General features: G+C 30.9%; 1 protein-coding gene across 2 annotated transcripts; it reads right to left on the bottom strand.

Annotated features, from left to right (window-relative positions):
* Positions 1–12009: 12009 nt before the first annotated feature.
* On the bottom strand, positions 12010–20113 carry LOC105675066 (A disintegrin and metalloproteinase with thrombospondin motifs 19-like). Of its 2 annotated transcripts, XM_012371865.2 has the most exons (5): positions 19853–20113; positions 19542–19754; positions 18667–19412; positions 16304–16680; positions 12010–16239 (listed from the first exon to the last, which is right to left on the bottom strand). In XM_012371865.2, the coding sequence occupies exons 1-5, from the start codon at positions 19967–19969 to the stop codon at positions 15623–15625; spliced, it is 2070 nt and encodes a 689-aa protein (XP_012227288.1). In that variant the 5' UTR covers positions 19970–20113; the 3' UTR covers positions 12010–15622. The 2 variants fall into 2 exon arrangements, with proteins under 2 accessions (XP_012227288.1, XP_067217200.1); XM_067361099.1 differs by lacking the exon at positions 19853–20113 and having other exon boundaries at positions 19538–19660.
* Positions 20114–20484: the final 371 nt, after the last annotated feature.

Below are 20484 nucleotides of genomic sequence, written 5' to 3'. Positions count from 1 at the left end.
TATAGTAGATTAATTCGTGCGCCCGGAAGCGCGAAGCATCTTGCCACAGGATCTTTCCCAGTTTTGAGGCAAAGAAAACTGAAAACTGTTGTTTTCTCGTTTTTATTTTTATTTTAATTTGCTGTATGAAAATTATAATTTAAATAAATTATGACAAATTTAAATAAATTATGATAGAATCTAATTTTAATAGCGGACAAACATAAAATTAAATTGAATCTTTTTTAAAAAATATAAGACTTTGATTATCGTTTATTAATATTTAATGTTGAATATTAAGTTTTAGTAATTATATTGCTAATTAAAGTTTTGAAAAAAATTTGCGTGTGTATAAATTTATATTATATGTTGTGTTTGTAAATATTGATACATTTTTAATTGCTTTAAACTAAAAAAGTTTTATTTAATTACTTAGTATATTAATTATTAATTATATTACTCTAAATTAATTAAAAAATGTATTATTAAATTCAGATTAAAGATTTTAAAGTGCTTTATATATGCACATAAAGTATGTAGAAAATACATGAGAATACAATACATTGAGAATATAATACATGAATACATACATTTTCTTGCGTGAACGAATACTGTTAATTCACGTGTTTGCAACCTCAATTGTTTCTATTTTAAAAAAGTATCCATATCGATAGTTATCTCTATGCTGTTTATTTGTTGAGTAATGGTAAGTGTAAAGAGTGCGACTTAAATTAGATTGCACTATTAGATTTAGCTATTTAAGTAAGAGTGTTTTAATATCGCCACTGATTGAAAAATGTGAATAAAAAATATATAAAAAATTTATAAATTAATTTTAATTACAAATTTTGAATTAAACATTTATTTTATATTAATCAACTTCTATTGACTCTTAATTGACAGAAAACTTTTACTTTAACAATATTTTAATGATAACCTGTGTAAGTCTCTTTTTTCTGAGAAATATTGTTTTATAAGTAACGTTTATCATAACTTGTTTCATAAATTGCACAATATTATTGTTGCTACAAGCGCACTAAAACAAAATAATAATTTAAACCTATTAATTTATTGCATCTATTATTATCTATTTTTAATCAGGTTTTTACAGCTTTACATCAATATTTTGCAATTTTCACACAATATTCAAATTCTTTTTACATACTAGGTGCGCAACTAAGTTTCCGGGTTTCACACATGAATGGCGCTAACGATACATGTAGTCGATATACATGTCTAAAGTTGTGTTTTTTTATTAACTTGGACATCTGTCAACAATAACCAGTCATAATACCAACACATATTGCAACGCAAAAATATTTTTTCTAACAATAAAGATGTCGAGTTTTGTGCCAAATAAACAGCATTTGCGGGAAGCTTTGCTTTTCTGCTTCAACTTGAAAGAAAATGCAGCTGAAGCACGCCGTTTGCTTGAGAAAGCCTACGGCGAACATGCACAATCGAAAACTACTTGTGAAGATTGGTTTAAACGCTTTAGAAATGGCGATTTCGACACTGAGGACAAGGAGCGCTCCGGAAGACCAAAAACATTTGAGGACGCCGATCTGCAAGCGTTATTGGATGAAAATGATACGCAAACACAAGACAACAACAACTGATAAATTTGAACCATGCATTGCTCGAAAAACGGCCAGAATGGGACACGAGACACGAACGAGTGATATTGCAGCACGACAACGTTCCGTGCCATCGCACTTCCATCGTCCAGGACACCATGAAAACGCTGAAATGGGATCTGCTACCGCACCCGCTGTATTCACCAGACCTGGCCCCTTCCAATTATCACTTGTTCCGGTCGATGGCACATGGCTTAGCTGGGCTACACTTGGCCAATTTCGAAGAAGTGCAAAACTGATTGGATAAATGGTTTCGATGCAAAGACGCGTCGTTTTATCGTCGCGGTATTCATGTATTGCCAGAGAGATGGCAAAAATGTGTAGCTAGCGAGGGACGATACTTTGAATAAACCGTTTTTTGTATTTCTCTTGAAATTTTCCATTTTGCATTGATAAAAAAAAACCCGGAAACTTAATTGCGCACCTAGTATATTAAAATTTATCATTAGCATATGTTAATTTATAGTCTTTACAACATTTAAGATATATTAATAATATTAATGTTTAGTTGTAGTAAAATTTCTTATCTACGTCTATTTCTTGATTTTGTATTACTATTTTATTTATTAGTAATTCACGTTTTGTTGTCATTATTAAAATACACGTAATATTATTAATTTTTTTATCACTATACATTGCTCTCGATAAGAAAAGTACAAGGTATGATATATGATAAATATATGTCAAAATATTAAGTTTTTTAATTTTAAGTAAAACTGTACTTTTTAAAAATTATTTTATCATTTTAAAAAATATTTTATGAAATATTAATGCAAATGATAATATGATGATTATTATTCACTCTTTTTCAATTTTGATAATATTATCTGATTTCCGTCTCAATTGCTATACTGATTATAAATATGATTATCAATATACATAATGATATTTAAAAATTACCATTGTATTACCATTGACACTTTTACACAATATCAAAGATAAGGTAATTAATTATTGATATTTTTGTATCATATTTTTGGTGAGTAAAGATATAATCTTCTGCTTTTATCTATATGTTTTATGCTAAGATATATCTATATATTTTTATTTCAATTAAAATATTGATGTTAAAAGTTATACCGAATTTAAAATATATTTACAAAATCATGAATATTTTTCTATATAATATGAATATAAAATTTCTTTTTTTCTATATTTACTAAGAAAAGTTAAAAAGTAAAGAGACTTTTTTATTATAAAATCAATTAATAAAGTTTTTTATTTAAAAAAATTTTTTTTTGTATTATTTCTGCAAATATATTGGAAGTTTTTTTACGTACATCAGTTTCGCTCTGACTCTGCGCAAAAATTGCTATTGTACGTCTACAAATTCACTATTCACAGTAATTGCTTTTCTCACTACAAAGCGCGCGTGATTAACATCAAATTGCGTTGCGACTAATGATTAAAAAAATTTTAATATTATTGTGCAAATATGATTATTCTCACCAATTGTAGTATCAAATTAATCTAACATTTGTGAGTGTATTTTCATATAAAATATTTATACAAAGGCTGTATCGTTAACAAGAAAAATCTCTCTTGAACGATGCATTTATATATTCAACGCATATTTCTTAAGTACGTGATACTGGAACTTTAACTGTTAATACATTGAACAACAACGTAGAAGTAATAGTATTAGAAAATAACATAATATTTGTTGAAGAAAATAAAAAGAAATTGACAGTTTTAACTTACAAATATATAAAATTTCTTTGATTAAGTGGTAAAATTTCATTGATTAAGTGATAAAATTTCTTTGATCAGTGATATTTCGTACAGCATCGCAATTGACGCATGTTTTGCGCACTTTGGAGGATTTCGGAAACGACAAAGTCTCTTGTAAACAATTAACTGGAACTTCATTAAATCTCAGCATAGCACGGTCTGAACATTATCAGATTGTATTTGCACTACTTAAAAACGTATTAAACTTTGTCGTTCAATTGCTAGCCGATCTGAAATCTCGAGAGGTGTGAGTCAAGGTTTCTGTTTCTCGATTGGCCACTGATATCAACACGTGAGACAGGTGTCTCGATTGCAATCCATGCGTGTTTCGTGATCATGAATCGTATGCGTGGAGCACGTGATAAAGCAGCGAAGCACGTTTCTACGATAATGCCTCCGTGATCGGCGGCTGATTATCACGGTAGTTGCACCATGATTTTTGCTTCTTATCGTAATAAAACAACGCGAAACGACGATACACACATTTGTACTAATCTGTTAGCTACCAGATATTATATTTGTGAAACGTACGGAATACTAAAGCGCCAAAAGCTTGCAGAAGATTTTGCAATTTCTAACAAATTATCGTAATTTACGTGTATCTAACAAATAACACAAAAATTAACTTTTTAGCTTGGAAATAATTTTATATAATCGTCATAAATTAATGATCATATTCCGTAATTATATTTCGGAAAATGCTTATAAAAACATTTTGTAAATTTTAATCATGTATTTAGGTATTTCTGTAAATTTATATGGCTTATTAAATTTTAATTATTTTTTATTTTTGGAAAAAATATTTCAAAAGCTAAAAATTATAAATTCTACTTTATAAGATAATAAATTTATTTTTTATCTTTTTCAAAAAGTTTTACTAGCTTTATTTTTCAATAATATAAAATTTATTTGACGTAAAAAACGCATATTTAATAATAAAGTGATGAAACACACTAAGAATATTCTAATTATTTAATTTTTATTTCATTATTTTAATTTTTTGTAGCAATATAAAATTTTTTATTAATTTTAAGTCTGAAATTGTTTTATCATTTATCATTACACTTTACAATCAATCTACTGTTAAAAATAAAAAAATTGCAAAAAGTTTTATCTTATTACTTTTAATTTTTCTGCTATATTATATTTAGAATATCTCAAATGTGATAAAACATTTTATCATCATCATTACTTGTCACTTATCGTTATTTAACACTTTGATTAACAGTCAATTTGGGAGTGGTAGTTAAACAAAAATTTGTTAATTTTATTTTACAAGAAAAAAATAAAAACGTACACAGTAAATATAATAAAAAAACATATTATTATTATTTAAAGCAATTATGATTTTAATAAGTAAAATACGATAGTGATTAAAGAATAACACGTACTTTGTATTGTGGCTGATAAATCTTTTAATTTTTGAAAAATTATAATATAGTTAGAACATTTTAACATATACAAAGTGTTTTTAAAAGAAAAAGTAGAAATATATAGAGGTATATCAGCGTCTTTAGACATTAAACATTTTGGGGAACATAATTTTAGTATTTTTATATTTTGGAAACACACAATGTATATAAGCGTAAGCATTAGTAGGGGAAAAATGTGACAAAAATAGTTCATTTATCAGAGTAAATCTTCTATATAAGTAGTAAATCTCGGTATTGTAAGATTCTTATCGCTATCTATAACTCAAACCTGTCTTCTTTTTAAATTAAGACACGTAAAACCCAATATTACACGATTCTTATCGTTATCTTTAATACAAATTTGTCAGTGTTGAAGTATAATAAATCAATAAATATCCAAAATGCGAGCATAAATGCATGTATGTGTGTAAGTACATCTAAAAAAATTAGTCATAAGCGTATTGTAAAACAGCGAGCATCAAATAACTAATAAAAAAATATTGCAATATATAAATTATAAGATATCTAACATCTTTGAGATTTTATATCGAGATGGATTTAATCTCAATACTTTACAGCAAATCTACGCAAAATCCTCTAATTCAAGTTTTAAATAGCTAGTTTATCTATATAAGATAAGCTTGAGTAGCCATAGATAAAAGAATACGTGTATAGATATTATTTACAGTATTTATTTATCTCAATAGTCGATAACAAAGACACCTGCGCTTTATAAAAGCTGCAGATAATTTCGTAAAAAAAAAAATTAAAAAATACAATTATTACATCTTAAACTATTACAGCATAATGTCATAAATGTATCTGTTATCCAATTAATGCAATGTTCAAAGAAATTTTATAAAAATAGCTTTAGATTCCAACGATGTTAAACATTTTATTCTTATCTTATATTTAATCATTTTAAATCATTTTCTGGAAACAGAATTGCATTATTTGATTACCCTTGTTTTATTTTTATCCAAGTATTTCGTGTCATGTAGAATATATTTGCAGTCTTTATGCAATTGCGCACATAGCATCTTCTCGACGCCTGCGAAACGCCCGGACGAGGGAATATATGCGCGTGTAATAACGGCTGCAAGCCGAGGCAAAGTCGTACACCGAGAAATGTACGCGGGTCGTTGTCCGTTGTGGGATGGACTGCATAACAGCCGAATGTGTCGCGCTCGCTATGGCATTATGCAGGAATCTCGGTGATGTGGAGCCGGGACACAGGATATCTCATGATCCTGGCTGCGAGATGTTGCGCCTCGTCTTCCGGCCTACAATGAGATCTCGTTATCAAATGCTCTTTAGCGACGGAAATGCGATTTACAGAACCGCATTTGCAATAGGACGATTCTTCAAGTTTCTGTTATTGAAAATGTATTTCTTTGAAATAAAGATTAAAATCAAAGGCCAAATAATTTAAAACCAAAAGGTCAAGAAGAAGCAAACAGCCAGTGCTAGGTGATCGTGTCTGTGTATTAAACAAACATATAATAACAATGTTTCGACTTATATCAGGTTTTCTTCAGGTTTAAACATCGAAAATTCAACATACATTACAATATTTTAGCAAAAACGCTTCCAATACTGAATTTAACGGTTATTAATCATCGCTAATCAATCGCACGCAAATTCTTCTTTAAACATTTGCATCATGTTTCTTTTGAGGATGTCCAAGACCAGTTAATAATAATTTAATGTTTTTAGTCGTTATAATTAAAAAATTTTCAACAGCTCTCATAGTTTTACAAGCAGAGAAGTGATATTCTTTTGAAGAAGTCAGAGATAAAAGCCACATGCTTAGATAAAAGAAAACGACTTAATATATCAATAAGCAGATTACAAGTGACACTTTTTTTGTAATAATTTAACTACTTATTTTGGAGATTAACGATATACTTAGTGTATTTATTTGTTAAATATTATATTAATCAAATTATAAATCTAAACGTGATTTTATTTTTATTTTAGGTTTAAATAATATATAAATTAATTAGATAAACTCGATACACCTTTATCTTTTTGTTGCGTATTTGCGCTATAAATTTGTAGAAATGAGATAATACGTATTTTATTTACTTTTAATTTCATGTTCAACTCAATAATAAAATTTTACGAAAAAAGCGTGAAATATAATAAAATTTTTAGATTACAAAGAAGTTAACTAAAACTTTCATAGAATCATAAAAAGTTCTTCCAATTACTTTATAGATAAATGCAATTATCACTGATATGGAGGTATATACTGATATACACAAGTTGTGGAATTTACATTCGTCGTACACATAGCAAAATACAAAAACGCGTGAAAGCATCGCGGTTCGATTTTCATCAAAAAATAGTCGAGTCGTTTCACGCGGCACGACCGTCCGTTCGGAAGTTTCGTGTTTCGATGGTATAGAGTCGTGTGCTCCATATGCATTTCGCGGTGCCAACTAGATCCACAGTGCAGATCTGCGTAAAACTGCACGCAGCGTAGGCGACCGAGCGTTAATTGCAAAAGCAAACAATTGTTTTGCGCGAGGTGAGTCTGTCGCGCATCGTCGTGCCGCGCGCGTAGATTTTCCACGAGGCGACAACTTAGTTTCGCGCTTCGTGCATACGTCATACACACACATACATATACACTGTCGCGAAACGTCAACGCGCGAGCGGATTTGACTGTGTAAAGGGTGAAAAACCACGTCATGAAACTTTCGTGTTGAATCTCGAATGTTTCTCTCTTGTTGACCACGTGTTTTAAATAAACGCCGCCGTGATACGCAAGATTCCCTTCGTGCTATAAAGAAGTTAATGAAGCCGCCATCGGGTACACATATTTATGTGTAAATTAAAGTTTCTTAAATATTTAAATTAGGATGTGACGCGTTAAATAGATTTTCTTCTGCCACGAATAAATTCAGTTTACGCTTTTGAATCAATGGAAATATGTAAATTAGATTATGTATGCGCATAACTAATAGTTCTGAATAAAATTAATCACGTCAGATAAAATTTTGTTATATTTTGAATATACGTAAAAGACGGAACAAAATTAGATTATTAAAAATGTAAAAATTCGATTATTTCCGGAATCTATATATTAATTTATATATAATAATTATGGAATTTTATAGATAAAATATTGAAATAAAAATATTTTTGAAATATATAATAAATATGTAAATTTTTATATTTACCAGACTATTTTATTGTAATAAAATCTTACGAATAGGTATGATGATTTTCTTTTGCAAACTTCTCGTGGCTACGAATCTTTGATAAGGAATATTGTTTTATTCGCGACTACGAAGAGACCTAATGGACGGATACTGAGGGATATATCTTGTGCGCACTGATAAGAAACTTTGGAGTTTCTCTTGCTAAAGTCGTCGAAAGATTAGAGTACAACTTCGAGCTTCTGGCGGGTAGCTTTCATAAATCTTATATTTGAATATTCTTCGTAATATCTTCCACGAAATGTCGCGCTTAAAAAGAAATATAACATTATAAATATATCTAAAGTGATCAGAGAGTGCAATTTTTCTCATAACTGATACCGGAACATTTACAAGTTCTGTGTGTAAAAATTCTTATTTATTATGTATCTTAGAAATTAATATTTTAATAAAAATTTTATTTGAGAGTAAAGCTCGTTTTTAAAACAAGATAAGATTTATTCTTCTTTCACTAGCTCAAAACCATAGTTTTACAGCTTTAATTTAAGCTTATTTCAAAAATATATTACGCGCGTATAGCACTCTTAAATAATAAAGAAAAATCAATTTTTAAGTGGACATAAGACCAAAAGAATAAGTATGTATTCGTCACTTTTGGAAGATTCAAAATAAAATATAAGTTTATATCTTTCGTCTTTTAATCAATTTGCATAGAATTTGTGTGTAAAATATACATACTAATTTGAAGGCATTCTGTACTTAAAAATTTCAGAACCAGTGCTTAGAAAATAAGACAAAAGTTACTTTCGCGCAAGGTATAACACGTGTCTTATTTTGCCGGCTTTTTATTTGTTAATTAATTTACTTTTAAGTCGGAATTTTTCTCTCTCTCTCTCTCTCTCTCACTCTTCTTCTCGGCAAATCGCCTCTTTTGGACCGTCTCCTTTAGCGACCCGACCTCATAGCAGCTATACTGTATACTAGGACCAATATCTCGCGTCCTGCGGGACCTCCGGGCTTTCGCGTAACACGTACGTGCGCTCACACGTGCGCATACACTCGCGGGGGCGAGTTACAAGCGTACGTACACAGGCTATGTAATGGGGAATATGCAAACTTGGGACGCGAACGCGAAGTAAACACGGACCGTAAACTGCCGTGTTAATTTCAAGGCCGGGCTAGCTAGTCGGGTAGAACCGAGACGCTCGCTGTTTTAATTAACCGCAGACCAGGACCGCCGCCGTGATATCGTGATTAAGAATTATGACGCGTAGTGGGAGCCGCCTACTACGCGCGCGTGTATGCGCGTGGTTAGCGCTGTTCCTCATCAAACGTTATACCGTCTCACTCTTGCTTCGCGGAATTAGGTTGTGATTATATCGATTAAAAGTTACGACATGTTTGTTCTTTCTTTCGCTATTTCGCGGCGCTGATGAAACGCAACTGCTGGCTGCATATTCAAGAAACTTGCAAGCTATGTATATCCTTCATTTACTAAAACGATAAAAATATACCGTATTGGCACTAAAATTGATGGAATTAATTTGGCATATTGCATTATTAAAGTAAGTTATAAGATTTGGAAAGACAAGTTAAAAATTTATTTGCACGAGAAGAAATCTAGCTAAATAAACCAACAAAGTCTGTTTATTTAGCAACTAGAAGAAAGAACTGCGAATAAATACTTTTAAATAATTCATTTTTTGTAAATTAACGTAAATATTTTTATCGCAATACACATATAATATTTTTTTCACGTTTGTTTTGCACCAGTTTTCATATCCCGTAATTTCAACATTAATAAACACACGCTGTTCTACTTTGTAGGAATAAATTATATTTTACATTTATTATCTATCACTTTTTTCGAGCTTTATTACTCTTGCAACGTTATATGTATAATGTATACATCTGCGTTCGAATAGAACAATGAATACGCGTAAAAGCGTCGTTTTTTTTATTGGAATATTATATTTCGGTGGCTTTTCGCGGCTGTGTAATGACTACAAGTAGCGTTCACTGCGCCAAACGAAAATTAATGGTGAAACAAGACAAATTTCGCATTTTATTCGTCGGATTGTACTCGTAAATCCGACTCTGGACATAAAATCGAACGACATAAAATCCCGAGTCGGATTTCTATGCAATTGCTGCCAAAAAAAATGCATACTTATTAAACTGTACAGCAGAATATTCGATTTAATTATTTTGACTGTTTTTGATATTACCATGATCACCACGTGACGTTTTGTAAATTCGAATTGCGATATAACATCGTGAAAATTTTTATGTAACATTAAAAATTTATGCATAATAGAGATATTTATAACTGCAGAAAAACAATAAAGAAAAATTAATTACAAAATAAATTACGAAAAAGTAAAATAAAATCGTGACGTAAATAAATGTTTACAAAACTTAAATATTTTTATAAAATAATAAAATTAAATACATTTTCCCTTTTGTTAAGTTTTATCCGTAGTAACCCTTAAGGATTTAATTCTGTTTTACAAAAGTCAAATAAATGTTTACGTAAAATATATTTTATGTTTTATACGTAAAACTCATATATTTATAATGTTTATATTTCTCTAAACTATTATTTTTATATTTAACATTTTCATTCTATTTCATACGTTTTCCATCTCCTTTCTACCTTATATACATTACGTTCTCTTTGCATGCGTTATTCACTAATATTTTTTATCCGTTCTGTCAAAAAATTTGTAGCGAAACGAACTTAGAGCATGAGCTAACCACGTTTTTCATGGAGTATGCTAAAGTTGTTAGACCCCAAATTGACAAAGCTCGCGAGGCGATTCGATTATATCGAGTAATGTAGTTAGTACTACCATTTAAAATTTTATCTTTCTCCCGACCGAGTTGGCCGATTGGCGATAATCGATATTAAAAAACGACGGAAAAAAAGCTAGAATTAACGTCGCGGGAATAATCGATCATTTCGCGAAAGGACGAAAGCGGCTATAATAATTATCGTTACTGTTAATGGATTGGAATAACTCGAAGCGACGTCGAATCGCGGAGAAGTCGGATATTATCGACTGAATATCAACGGCGTTCTTTCTCGTTTTTATTTTTCGATTTTCTTTTTGTCAAACGTTTTACTCTACAAAAAACGACAGCTAAAAAAATTTTATGAATTCCGATAAATTAATTGATTAATCAACATTTATTTCCTTCAAAATAATACAGTTTTTTAAACAATATTTTAAAAAGAGACATAAGCTATTAAAACAAGAAAAAACTGTATCTTCTGCACAAGAGTATTAAAGCAATTGCCGGGGCGACAAAAAAAAGCGTAAATTTCTGTTTCAATCTAATAACCCTCACATTTTTGTATTTTGTATGTTATGGATATGCAGTTTATATTACTTGTCAATATTTTAAGAATCATCGGGGAAGCAAAGGATAGACAAGTCGAAATGTTGACTTTGCTCTAAATGGTCCGAATAGAAATCGACAGAAGCCGTGGCATGGCCAGAAGAGCAAGATGTGTTATTCCGTCGCGAAAGTATGAGGATCGAGACATAAAGGTCTTTGGCTGTAATTTCGAAAGGATCACGACGTGGCCCCCGAGGAAGGAGGCAAAGCGGGACGTTAAGAGCAGAAGGAGGAGTAATCGAGGTTGATGTAGCGGCGAGGGAGGTCCTTCAGGCTCTTGGTCCACGTGCGCTCTGTGTCCAGTAACTCCTGCTTCGTACAGTGTTCAAAGGTCACGTACTGGCCACTTCAAGTATATCCTGCTATGTGTGTGAGAGAGAAAGACGGCTGCAGCATGGAAAAGCAAACTTTTGACCGTGATGCTCTTCCTCTCGAAAAGGTAGAAAAGTGTCGGTTAACAGTGTTCCTAAAGAGGAGGACCATTTATACTCTTTTTAAATACAACAGTATGTACAGGGTGTTGCATATACATATTGGGCAGTACGACGGGTTGCGCGGCATACTTTGCAGGGATAGGCGCAGTTCAATGGGTAATGACAGCATATATACGTATCATCATAACTTATGGCTCCTGGGTAGTCACCGCAGCCATATTAGATTCGTGACGTCAGAAGCGAGAAATGACACGCCGAGAATTCTTGCGTGCCATTTCTAAATAAAATGATAATTTAACAAAGTAACACTCTAGATCGCTTTAAGACACCTGTAAAATTGTCCGAAAACTATGCTTTTTCCTTGACAGGTTATAAACAATCGTTAAATCAACCGTGAAGCGAAGCCTAATTATGCGAGAAAACACACGGTTGACAGCTGTCTGTATGAGTAGAAAATACTCCTTCTACGTTGGGCTTTCCCTGCTAATCTTAGTTTTCGGATAATTTTACAGGTTTCATGAACACGTCACATATCACAGCACTAACATTTAACGAATATTAACGAAATGGCACGCAAGAATAAATTGGGTAGTCAACATGTCATTTTTTCACGTCTAATAGTTCATCGATTCTCCACCTAAGACGCTGCATGAGAATTTCTGTCATATGGACATGTCGGTAACGGTACTAAGCTATATATATTCTGTATTTATCGCGTTTATTTTTTTGTAAACAAATTTTTGAATTATAAATTAGCATTTTGTATGTTATTCAGTAATTTACTTTTATCGTATCAATTGATTAGGTCAAACTGTTACACTATTTACTTATACAATAAATCGACTAGGTAAATTCGACTAGGTTTTTATTCCTACCACAATTATGTCGCCACTGTCAACGCGGAGTTCACGGCTACGGGACCAGGAGCCTTATTGATCGAATTGATCGCGCGCATTTTTACTAATTTTGAGTTTACAGCGTTTCAATAATAACGGACTTGAATAATCGTTGTGATTATTACTAGAGAAGCTAAAACACATTAAAGATGAAAAATTAAATTTTAGAAAGTTAACACGTTAAAAGAAACAAATATGATACAACAAAATTTCTTTCTTTACCGCTCTATCAAAATTTACAACGCTAACACGCGCGAAAAGTAAAGCGGTAAAGAAAAAAAATTTTGTTGTATCATATTTGTTTCTTTTAACGTGTTAACTTTCTAAAATTTAATTTTTTATCTTTAATGTGTTTTAGCTTCTTTAGTAATAATTGCAACAATTATTCAAGTCTGTTATAATTAAAACGCTGTAAACTCAAAATTAGTAAAAATGCGCGCGATCAATTCGATCAATAAATTATGATGCTACATATATATGCTGTCATTACCCACTGAACCGCGCCTATCCCTGCAAAGTATGTCGCGCAACCCGTCGTACTGCCCAATATGTATATGCAACACCCTGTATACTGTTACGCAACATATCACACACGGAAATTGTAATAACATGTTTTTTTCTGTACACACGCTAATTTTTGTTATGCATAATAAAATAAATTGTTTTGTTTGCTGATCGGAGCTTCGTGAATCAGAGAACTTATTTTTGTTTTAATTCGCAATTCATAATGTTGAGATAATTTCTTGTCTGTAAACACTTTAAATATTGAATCGCGGATACGCGCGTCACAGCCGAACGTTTCGAATATTATTTTAAGAGTAATCACGCAAGTAAATATATGAATTATAAATAACGCGTGCGTTCGGCATGTTTTTCATATAGAGCGGTTAATTAACGAGCGCGATTAATGTAGTACACGCGATAAATTCATGGAAATGTAATTTTCACGAAGTTGGGATATAGCCGATCAAACTACGACATATCAAAACTTTCTCGGGCGGAAAATCAACGGCGCGGTCGTAGATTCGTTAGAGGGGCAATTTATTAAGAGATACGCGAGTGCGCCGTGCCATCGATTACTATTTCAAGTAACGTCCCTTTTTCACAGTTTCGACAGCAACTCCGCGAGTGCTTAAAGCTCTCTCTATATCTCTCTTTCTTTCTCTCACATATCGTTCTTATAGAAGAAGCGGTCTTCACTTAAGGGAACAAAAAAAAGAATAAGCTAAAAGAATACAGATACGAGAGAGTGCGGATTCGAGACCATGACTGCGAAATTACCAGGTCCACAAAATTAATCGCCCATGGAATTAAAGGTCCTACCGAGACGGGATTATCCGTAATTGCCCATCGTCCTTGGGCAATATGCAAATACTCGCGATTGCTACTCTCTCTCTTTCTCAACTTCTCGTGCAAGCGCTAATTAAGCGCGTATCTTACAGTTCATCTTCGACTATGATTATAAGATAATGGAATTAACGGGAAAATTCGATTTTTTTTCGTGTCTGTATACGTCTGTATAATAATACGAGCCATACAAATTGTCCGTAATAACTCTGTTAATAATTATAAGGTAACAATAAAAATACACATATTGCAACAGATATTGTACGTCAATATTCTTTTCACATGTTTAATTCTGTTCTGTCTAATAAAAACATTTTGCTTATACAAAATATTAAGATAAATTAAAAATATATTCAGACTCAATTATTTCTAATATCATTTGAACGTCATGCAAGTATATTATGTAATGCGTCCATAAATTCAATAAATAATTAATTATTTGCACTCAATAATGTAAAAATAATTTACTTTAATGTGATACATATTTGAATCTAATATACAAAAGAATAAAAGAACCTTATTTTAAGCAATAAATTTTAATAATTTTTCACAAAATGATATAATCCACAAGTATTAATACTCATAATCAGTATTATTATAAAAAAAAGAATCTCTTTATTAATTTTGGATAGTGCTCCTTCTAATGATTGGTTGCATTGGCTTTAGCTGTTACGGCGCGCTATACACAGTAAGCATTGATCACAAAAATCAATTCATTATCAAATGCTTAACTAATTCCGAGTACTGATTTAACCCATTATATTCCCTCTTCATAAGCATATGAATTAATAACTATTAATTTTTTTTTCATTTTGCTTTTATTAACAGTAATCGATAAAATTTGTTTCTAATATCGTTTATTCTACGCAATTAACATAAATTTGCAAACTAAAAATAAAGTTACTGCATAAAAAAAAAATGTAACAATTATGATTCAACGAAACCTAGATACTAAATAAATTTTAAACAATTTTAAACTGATTTACGAGCGTTTGGCAATTTTATTATCACTTGCAACCTTGTCCGCACACATCAAAAAGCTCTCGACAATTATTCTTTGATTCAATAGTTTTCCGGCAAACATAAATGCTGCCGGCAGTAATAATTCTGACCATCTTTCTTGTGACACCATGTTCCATCTAGAAAGTATCAGTTGACATCTACGTTGAACACATTTCAAAGTGAAATAAGTAGTAAGAATAATATTCATTAGCGCTACTTCTAATGTTCAGCTGCTTAGACTTTTGTTGTTACGGTATGCATGATAAAGAATAAAAATAGGCATCAATCACAAAAGTTGACTCATTGTCAAATGCCCCCAACTATTTCTCCAACTACCGATAGAACCTATTATATTCTCTTTGCATAATTAAAAACTATTAATTTTTTTTCTTCCTGCTCTTGTTAACTGTAATAAATGATGAAATTTGTTTTTGACATCGTAAATTCCACGTAATATTTTATAAATTCGAATTTTATATAATCAACAAACGATTTACTACACAAAATAAAAATAACAACTGTGATTTAACGGACATTAGATTAGACACTAAATAAATTACAAACAATTTTGAACTAATTTCCGAGCATTTTGCGGTTTTATTTACTCTTGCAGTGTTATTGACATATGTTTAGTACATCTTGACTACAATCATTTTCGTCGTATGAGTAGTTTTCCGGCAGACAGTAATGCTTGCGACAGTAATAATCCTGGCCATTTTCTCTGTGACATAACGTTCCATCTGGAAAGTATGGATTGAAACCTCTGTCGAGCATTTCCAGGTGTGAATTATAAATAATTGGATTTTTTTGTTGGCAGATTATAATACAGGCCATCCACGGTTTTTCGACATCATAAACGGCTTGACTTCCCGGTCCTCTTTTCACGTTAGTTAAAACACCTTTTACACGCTCTGTATAACCAACAAAATCATTGCATCTCTGCCTAGTAAACTCTATGATTGTTATGCGTAATTTAGGGCAAAACATCTTGTCATCGCACAGGGCCACGTCGTAATATGGCCCTCCACAACTTGCCGTTCTGTAAACTCCATGTTTGCAAGAACGTCGTTTGACAAATGCTCCTTTAGATTCCTCCAAGCAACTGCTTTGACAGTTGTCTTCTTTCCATTCACTCCAGTTATCTTCGTCACAATACTTGAAAATGTATGGCGGTTCGAGAACAGGCACGCATTCTCCTCCACGACATTCTTTTCCCAGTGCGCAATAAGTTCCTAAAAAAATAATTAATTAAAAAATCAAACTATTGTCTTAGATTTCTTCAGAGAAAAGATGTACCATCTAGTGCAGGTCCCGCGAAGAAATTCCCCTTATACTTGTAATAAAGTTCGCATTGTAAGATTTTACATATATCATGCAATGTGACTACGTTCGCATCAATGTCGCGCAAATATAATTCACATTGTGCTTTGGCGGTCCATTCTCTTCCGGGTACTTCGTGATAACGCGAATGGTCCAAGTCATTTGTGACATCAAGGTCTTCCGTTCTCGTGCGATCTCGAAGGCACGGTTTTGTGTTCCAGAGTTCTTTAGCTGTTTTACGACTACACTCGGACCATGTTCTCTGGTGTCTAAAGTTTTTCAAATTTGACATTATGTACTGGCCATCTGCACAATTTGGAGTAAAATAAGACTTATCCTCTGTTATTCCTAAACTGTTAAACAGAAAAAAATTATTGGTACTAACAATATGCTTTACTTTGCAACGATCTATTAAAAATATTTTTATATGCTTTATAATTTATGTTAGCAGAATTTTTATACTAAGACATTAAAAAATCAAATTTCTTATAAAGTTTCCTCTTTGTTTTTATTTTTATATTGTACAATAAAATAAATTTTTATAAAATAAGTAATACGACATAAAAGGATATTAAAGCATACAAGTTGTCCTTAATAATTCCGCCTATAATTGTAATGTGACAATTTAGTGCAATTAAATGTACAATTAAAATCTTTTCGATCATAAATTGAACAATTTTTAGTAGATTACAATAATTAAACGCACACAGTTTTAATAATAGTATTTTTATTTCTTTCAAGTATTTAATCCAAAAAAAGGAACTAGTTAATAAATATTCTTAATCACACTCATCCTTCCTCACATTCGCATCTTAGAGCACTTGAATTTTAACCTATACAAAATCTATTCTTGTTCCAAGCATTACTTAATTCTATACATCTTTTTATATTCTTCTTTATTTTGTACATTGCACAAAATTCTAATAAAAATGTTCAAAATATTTTTATAAGTCAAGTAATTGATAAAACACACACAATATTATTTCTGCCAGACATCTGAAATGATTATGCTACAAAAATAATAAGAATAATCAAGTAAATTATAACATCAAAATAATGTTGCATTAGAATCGCTAAGATATCCAAATTTGTCGGACAAGTCGTGTAAAAATAGAAGCAAGAATTATAAGGGTATTTGTTAAAAGGTAAGAGGGTAACTTTGAGTGACAATATCCCGAAAAATCAACTATGGTGTAAAAGAATTGAAAGAAGAATAGCGAATAGAACGGAACATGAGTTGAAGAAGATGAAAGAAGAATGAAAAAGACGGTAATAGAACACAGATTGAAAAGCTGTAATCTGACTACAGATCCGTGTGACTTTGTTTATTAAGAAAGAAGCGCACTTTGAGCATGCAAAAATGAGTATTTTTGGCAATTTTTTTCAAGAAATAAACATGAATAAAAACATTTTCTAGCATTATAAATAAAAAATATACATTCTGAACGTTACAAAATATTCTATAATATAAATAATTACTATTTATATCTAATATGTTTTCATAAAAAATTTGTGTTTCTTAAATGTTTATCGAACTCGTGTGCAACATATCTCAGTCAATGTTGGTCTAATTAACTTAAACATTTATTAAATATTTTAAATAGTGAGCTCTATTGTCGTACTTATGATTTTTGTTTTACAACTTTTTGTTTTTGAGACAAAGAAGAAATTTTTGTTCTTAATAAATTAGAAAATTTATTTTATTTGTACGCAATTTTTTTATTTTATTGAATAAAAATTTCATATGTACGACGATAGCTATTTCTATTTTAAGAATTCTTTTGATTTTCTTTATTGGACAAGTGGTATTAGTATACTTTTGCGTACATTTATGTTATGTTTGAAGAAATAGATTATGATATGTTTGAAAATATAGAGTTCTTAAAAAACGGCCATTACGGATAAATAGAAACTATTTTTTTTTAAACATTATTATTTTTTTTAAACTACTAATGATGTTTCTTTAATATCTTGAAGAGTGATGTCGGCAATGACTTGGTAAAGTGGAAAATTCTAAGAACTACCAAAAATTGTATGTTGTTAATTACTGATCTCTACAAAAATATTCTCGACTTTGTTCTTAGAATTTTGTGATTTATATTATTGTAATATATTGAAAATAGTCAAATAAATGACCAAAACATTTTTAATTTTATAATTTAATTATACAATGAGAATTGTCACATTATACATTATGATTAGCTCGGATAATTTGCGTGGCTCAATATTTCTTTATGTTATATTTATTAATTTTACTCATATAATTTAAATTATTGTAATTTTATCAATTATATCACTTACACTTAATTTTCAGAAAAAATTAGTATATATATACTTACATATTGCCAATCTGATAAGCAGCAGTAATAGCAGAAGATGCTAAAGCAGTTGGCATCGAAAATGAAGAACCGTATTCTACTATGGCGCAGGAAGGCTTCTCTTTTCTACAAACTGCATTGAAGTAAGATTCTCCCATATAATTATAGTCCTGTAATGTCACTTCACCAGAATCTGGTAAGACAAAAGTATCAATTCCGGTTATGAGAAGAACAATATCCCAATGACTCAAATTATTGTCGTCTGAAGGATTGAGAGTTTCCGCGTATTTGCAAAACGACGTGCGCATTTTCATAAGGTCGTCGTAAACAAACAATTCTGATGGACGTCTTTTCATAATTTTCAATTCTACCAACGAAATATCGATAGAAACACCCAAACTCGGTTGATGGAACACAGCTTGAATTTGATTCACGTATGCTAATATTATATTGTGCATCTGTTTCTCATTGTTGCTCGTAATATGCATGAAATTAAAATATGCTGTTGCGTCGACAAAAACGGCTAATTCTATGATTAGTTTTTGTTCAGTATTTCGTATGTGACGTCGCTTCGGCTTGAAATTGCCAAAAAGATTAAAATATGAAGCAGCAAAATTTTGCGGTAATTTTTTGATAAAGTGAAGTTTGCCGAATGAAAGATTCATTTGTTTCTCAACGCAAATGTTATCGACTATAAACAAGGACGCAAAATCGTTCCGCAAAGGTCTAATCTCCAAGTAGTCATTTTTTAGAAAAATAAGTCCTTCCTACATTGAAAAAAAAAATTTATTTGTTTTTTGCGCCTCATGCTTATATATAAAACAAAAAGCAATAAAGATTGAAAATAAAAATTTAAAAATTTCTAAGGAATTTGTTTTTTATATCATACTACCGACCAATCCATGTTCGTCACAAAAGTTGATGATCGCCGAACTGACATTATCCTTGTGAATATATAAACAAGGATCCAATGTTTTTAACTGCGATAATTTTTCTGAAACGCCTTTTACATAATATTGCCATATTTCATACTCAGGCGACGTAATTCGATCGTTTTTATATAGATTTAGTTGAATTAGTTGTCCGAACACTTTCAGAGTTAATGGTATCTGTAAATTTGATGACAATTAAAAAAAGATTTTAGGATTTTCGCAAAATGTTTTGGACGTTGAGCAATGAATAAAGCAGTACAGTAAAACGCACGTACCTTCTTTGCGCTTGTCGGGTACCATGCCGGCAGCAATATTGTTTCGGTATCTTGGATAATATACGCGTACGTTTTATTTAATAAAATTATTAACATCAATTTCAGTATAAAGAACATGTTACTTTATCAGTTTTTCAATTTTAGATTTTATATTAAATAATTTATATACACACGTTAGGATACTCTCACGTTCGTTGTGTCCTACACGATCGCGTATAACGCCCGTACTGGCATCTGTATTGAGAAATACACTTTGTGTTGCTTGACATGTATGTTATTTCTTTCTTACATAAATATGTATAAATATTTTTGTTTTTTAAACCTGAATTTAAAAGATAGCACTCACGATAATGATGTAGAAAATGCAATTTATTCGTAATATGTATAATGTGTATAACATGTTACTTGGGAATGCGCATGAGTTTAATTGATGACAATTTAATTGAAAAAATTGATAATCAATATTGATTTAAAAATATGTTGTTTATTGCATATCCGTTATATCTTGAAAATTACTTAAAAATTTGCAAGTGTGTCAATTCAAATCAAACAACATAAAAGAAAACAATAAAATAAAAATAAAATTATACATGTGACAACTATTGTAGATCAATATTTTTTTCATATGTATT

This window comes from Linepithema humile, chromosome 1 (assembly GCF_040581485.1).
Source record: "Linepithema humile isolate Giens D197 chromosome 1, Lhum_UNIL_v1.0, whole genome shotgun sequence".
Classification (NCBI taxonomy): domain Eukaryota; kingdom Metazoa; phylum Arthropoda; class Insecta; order Hymenoptera; family Formicidae; genus Linepithema; species Linepithema humile.
Note: the sequence above shows the minus strand (reverse complement) of the source record. Positions and strands in the feature narration are given on the sequence as shown.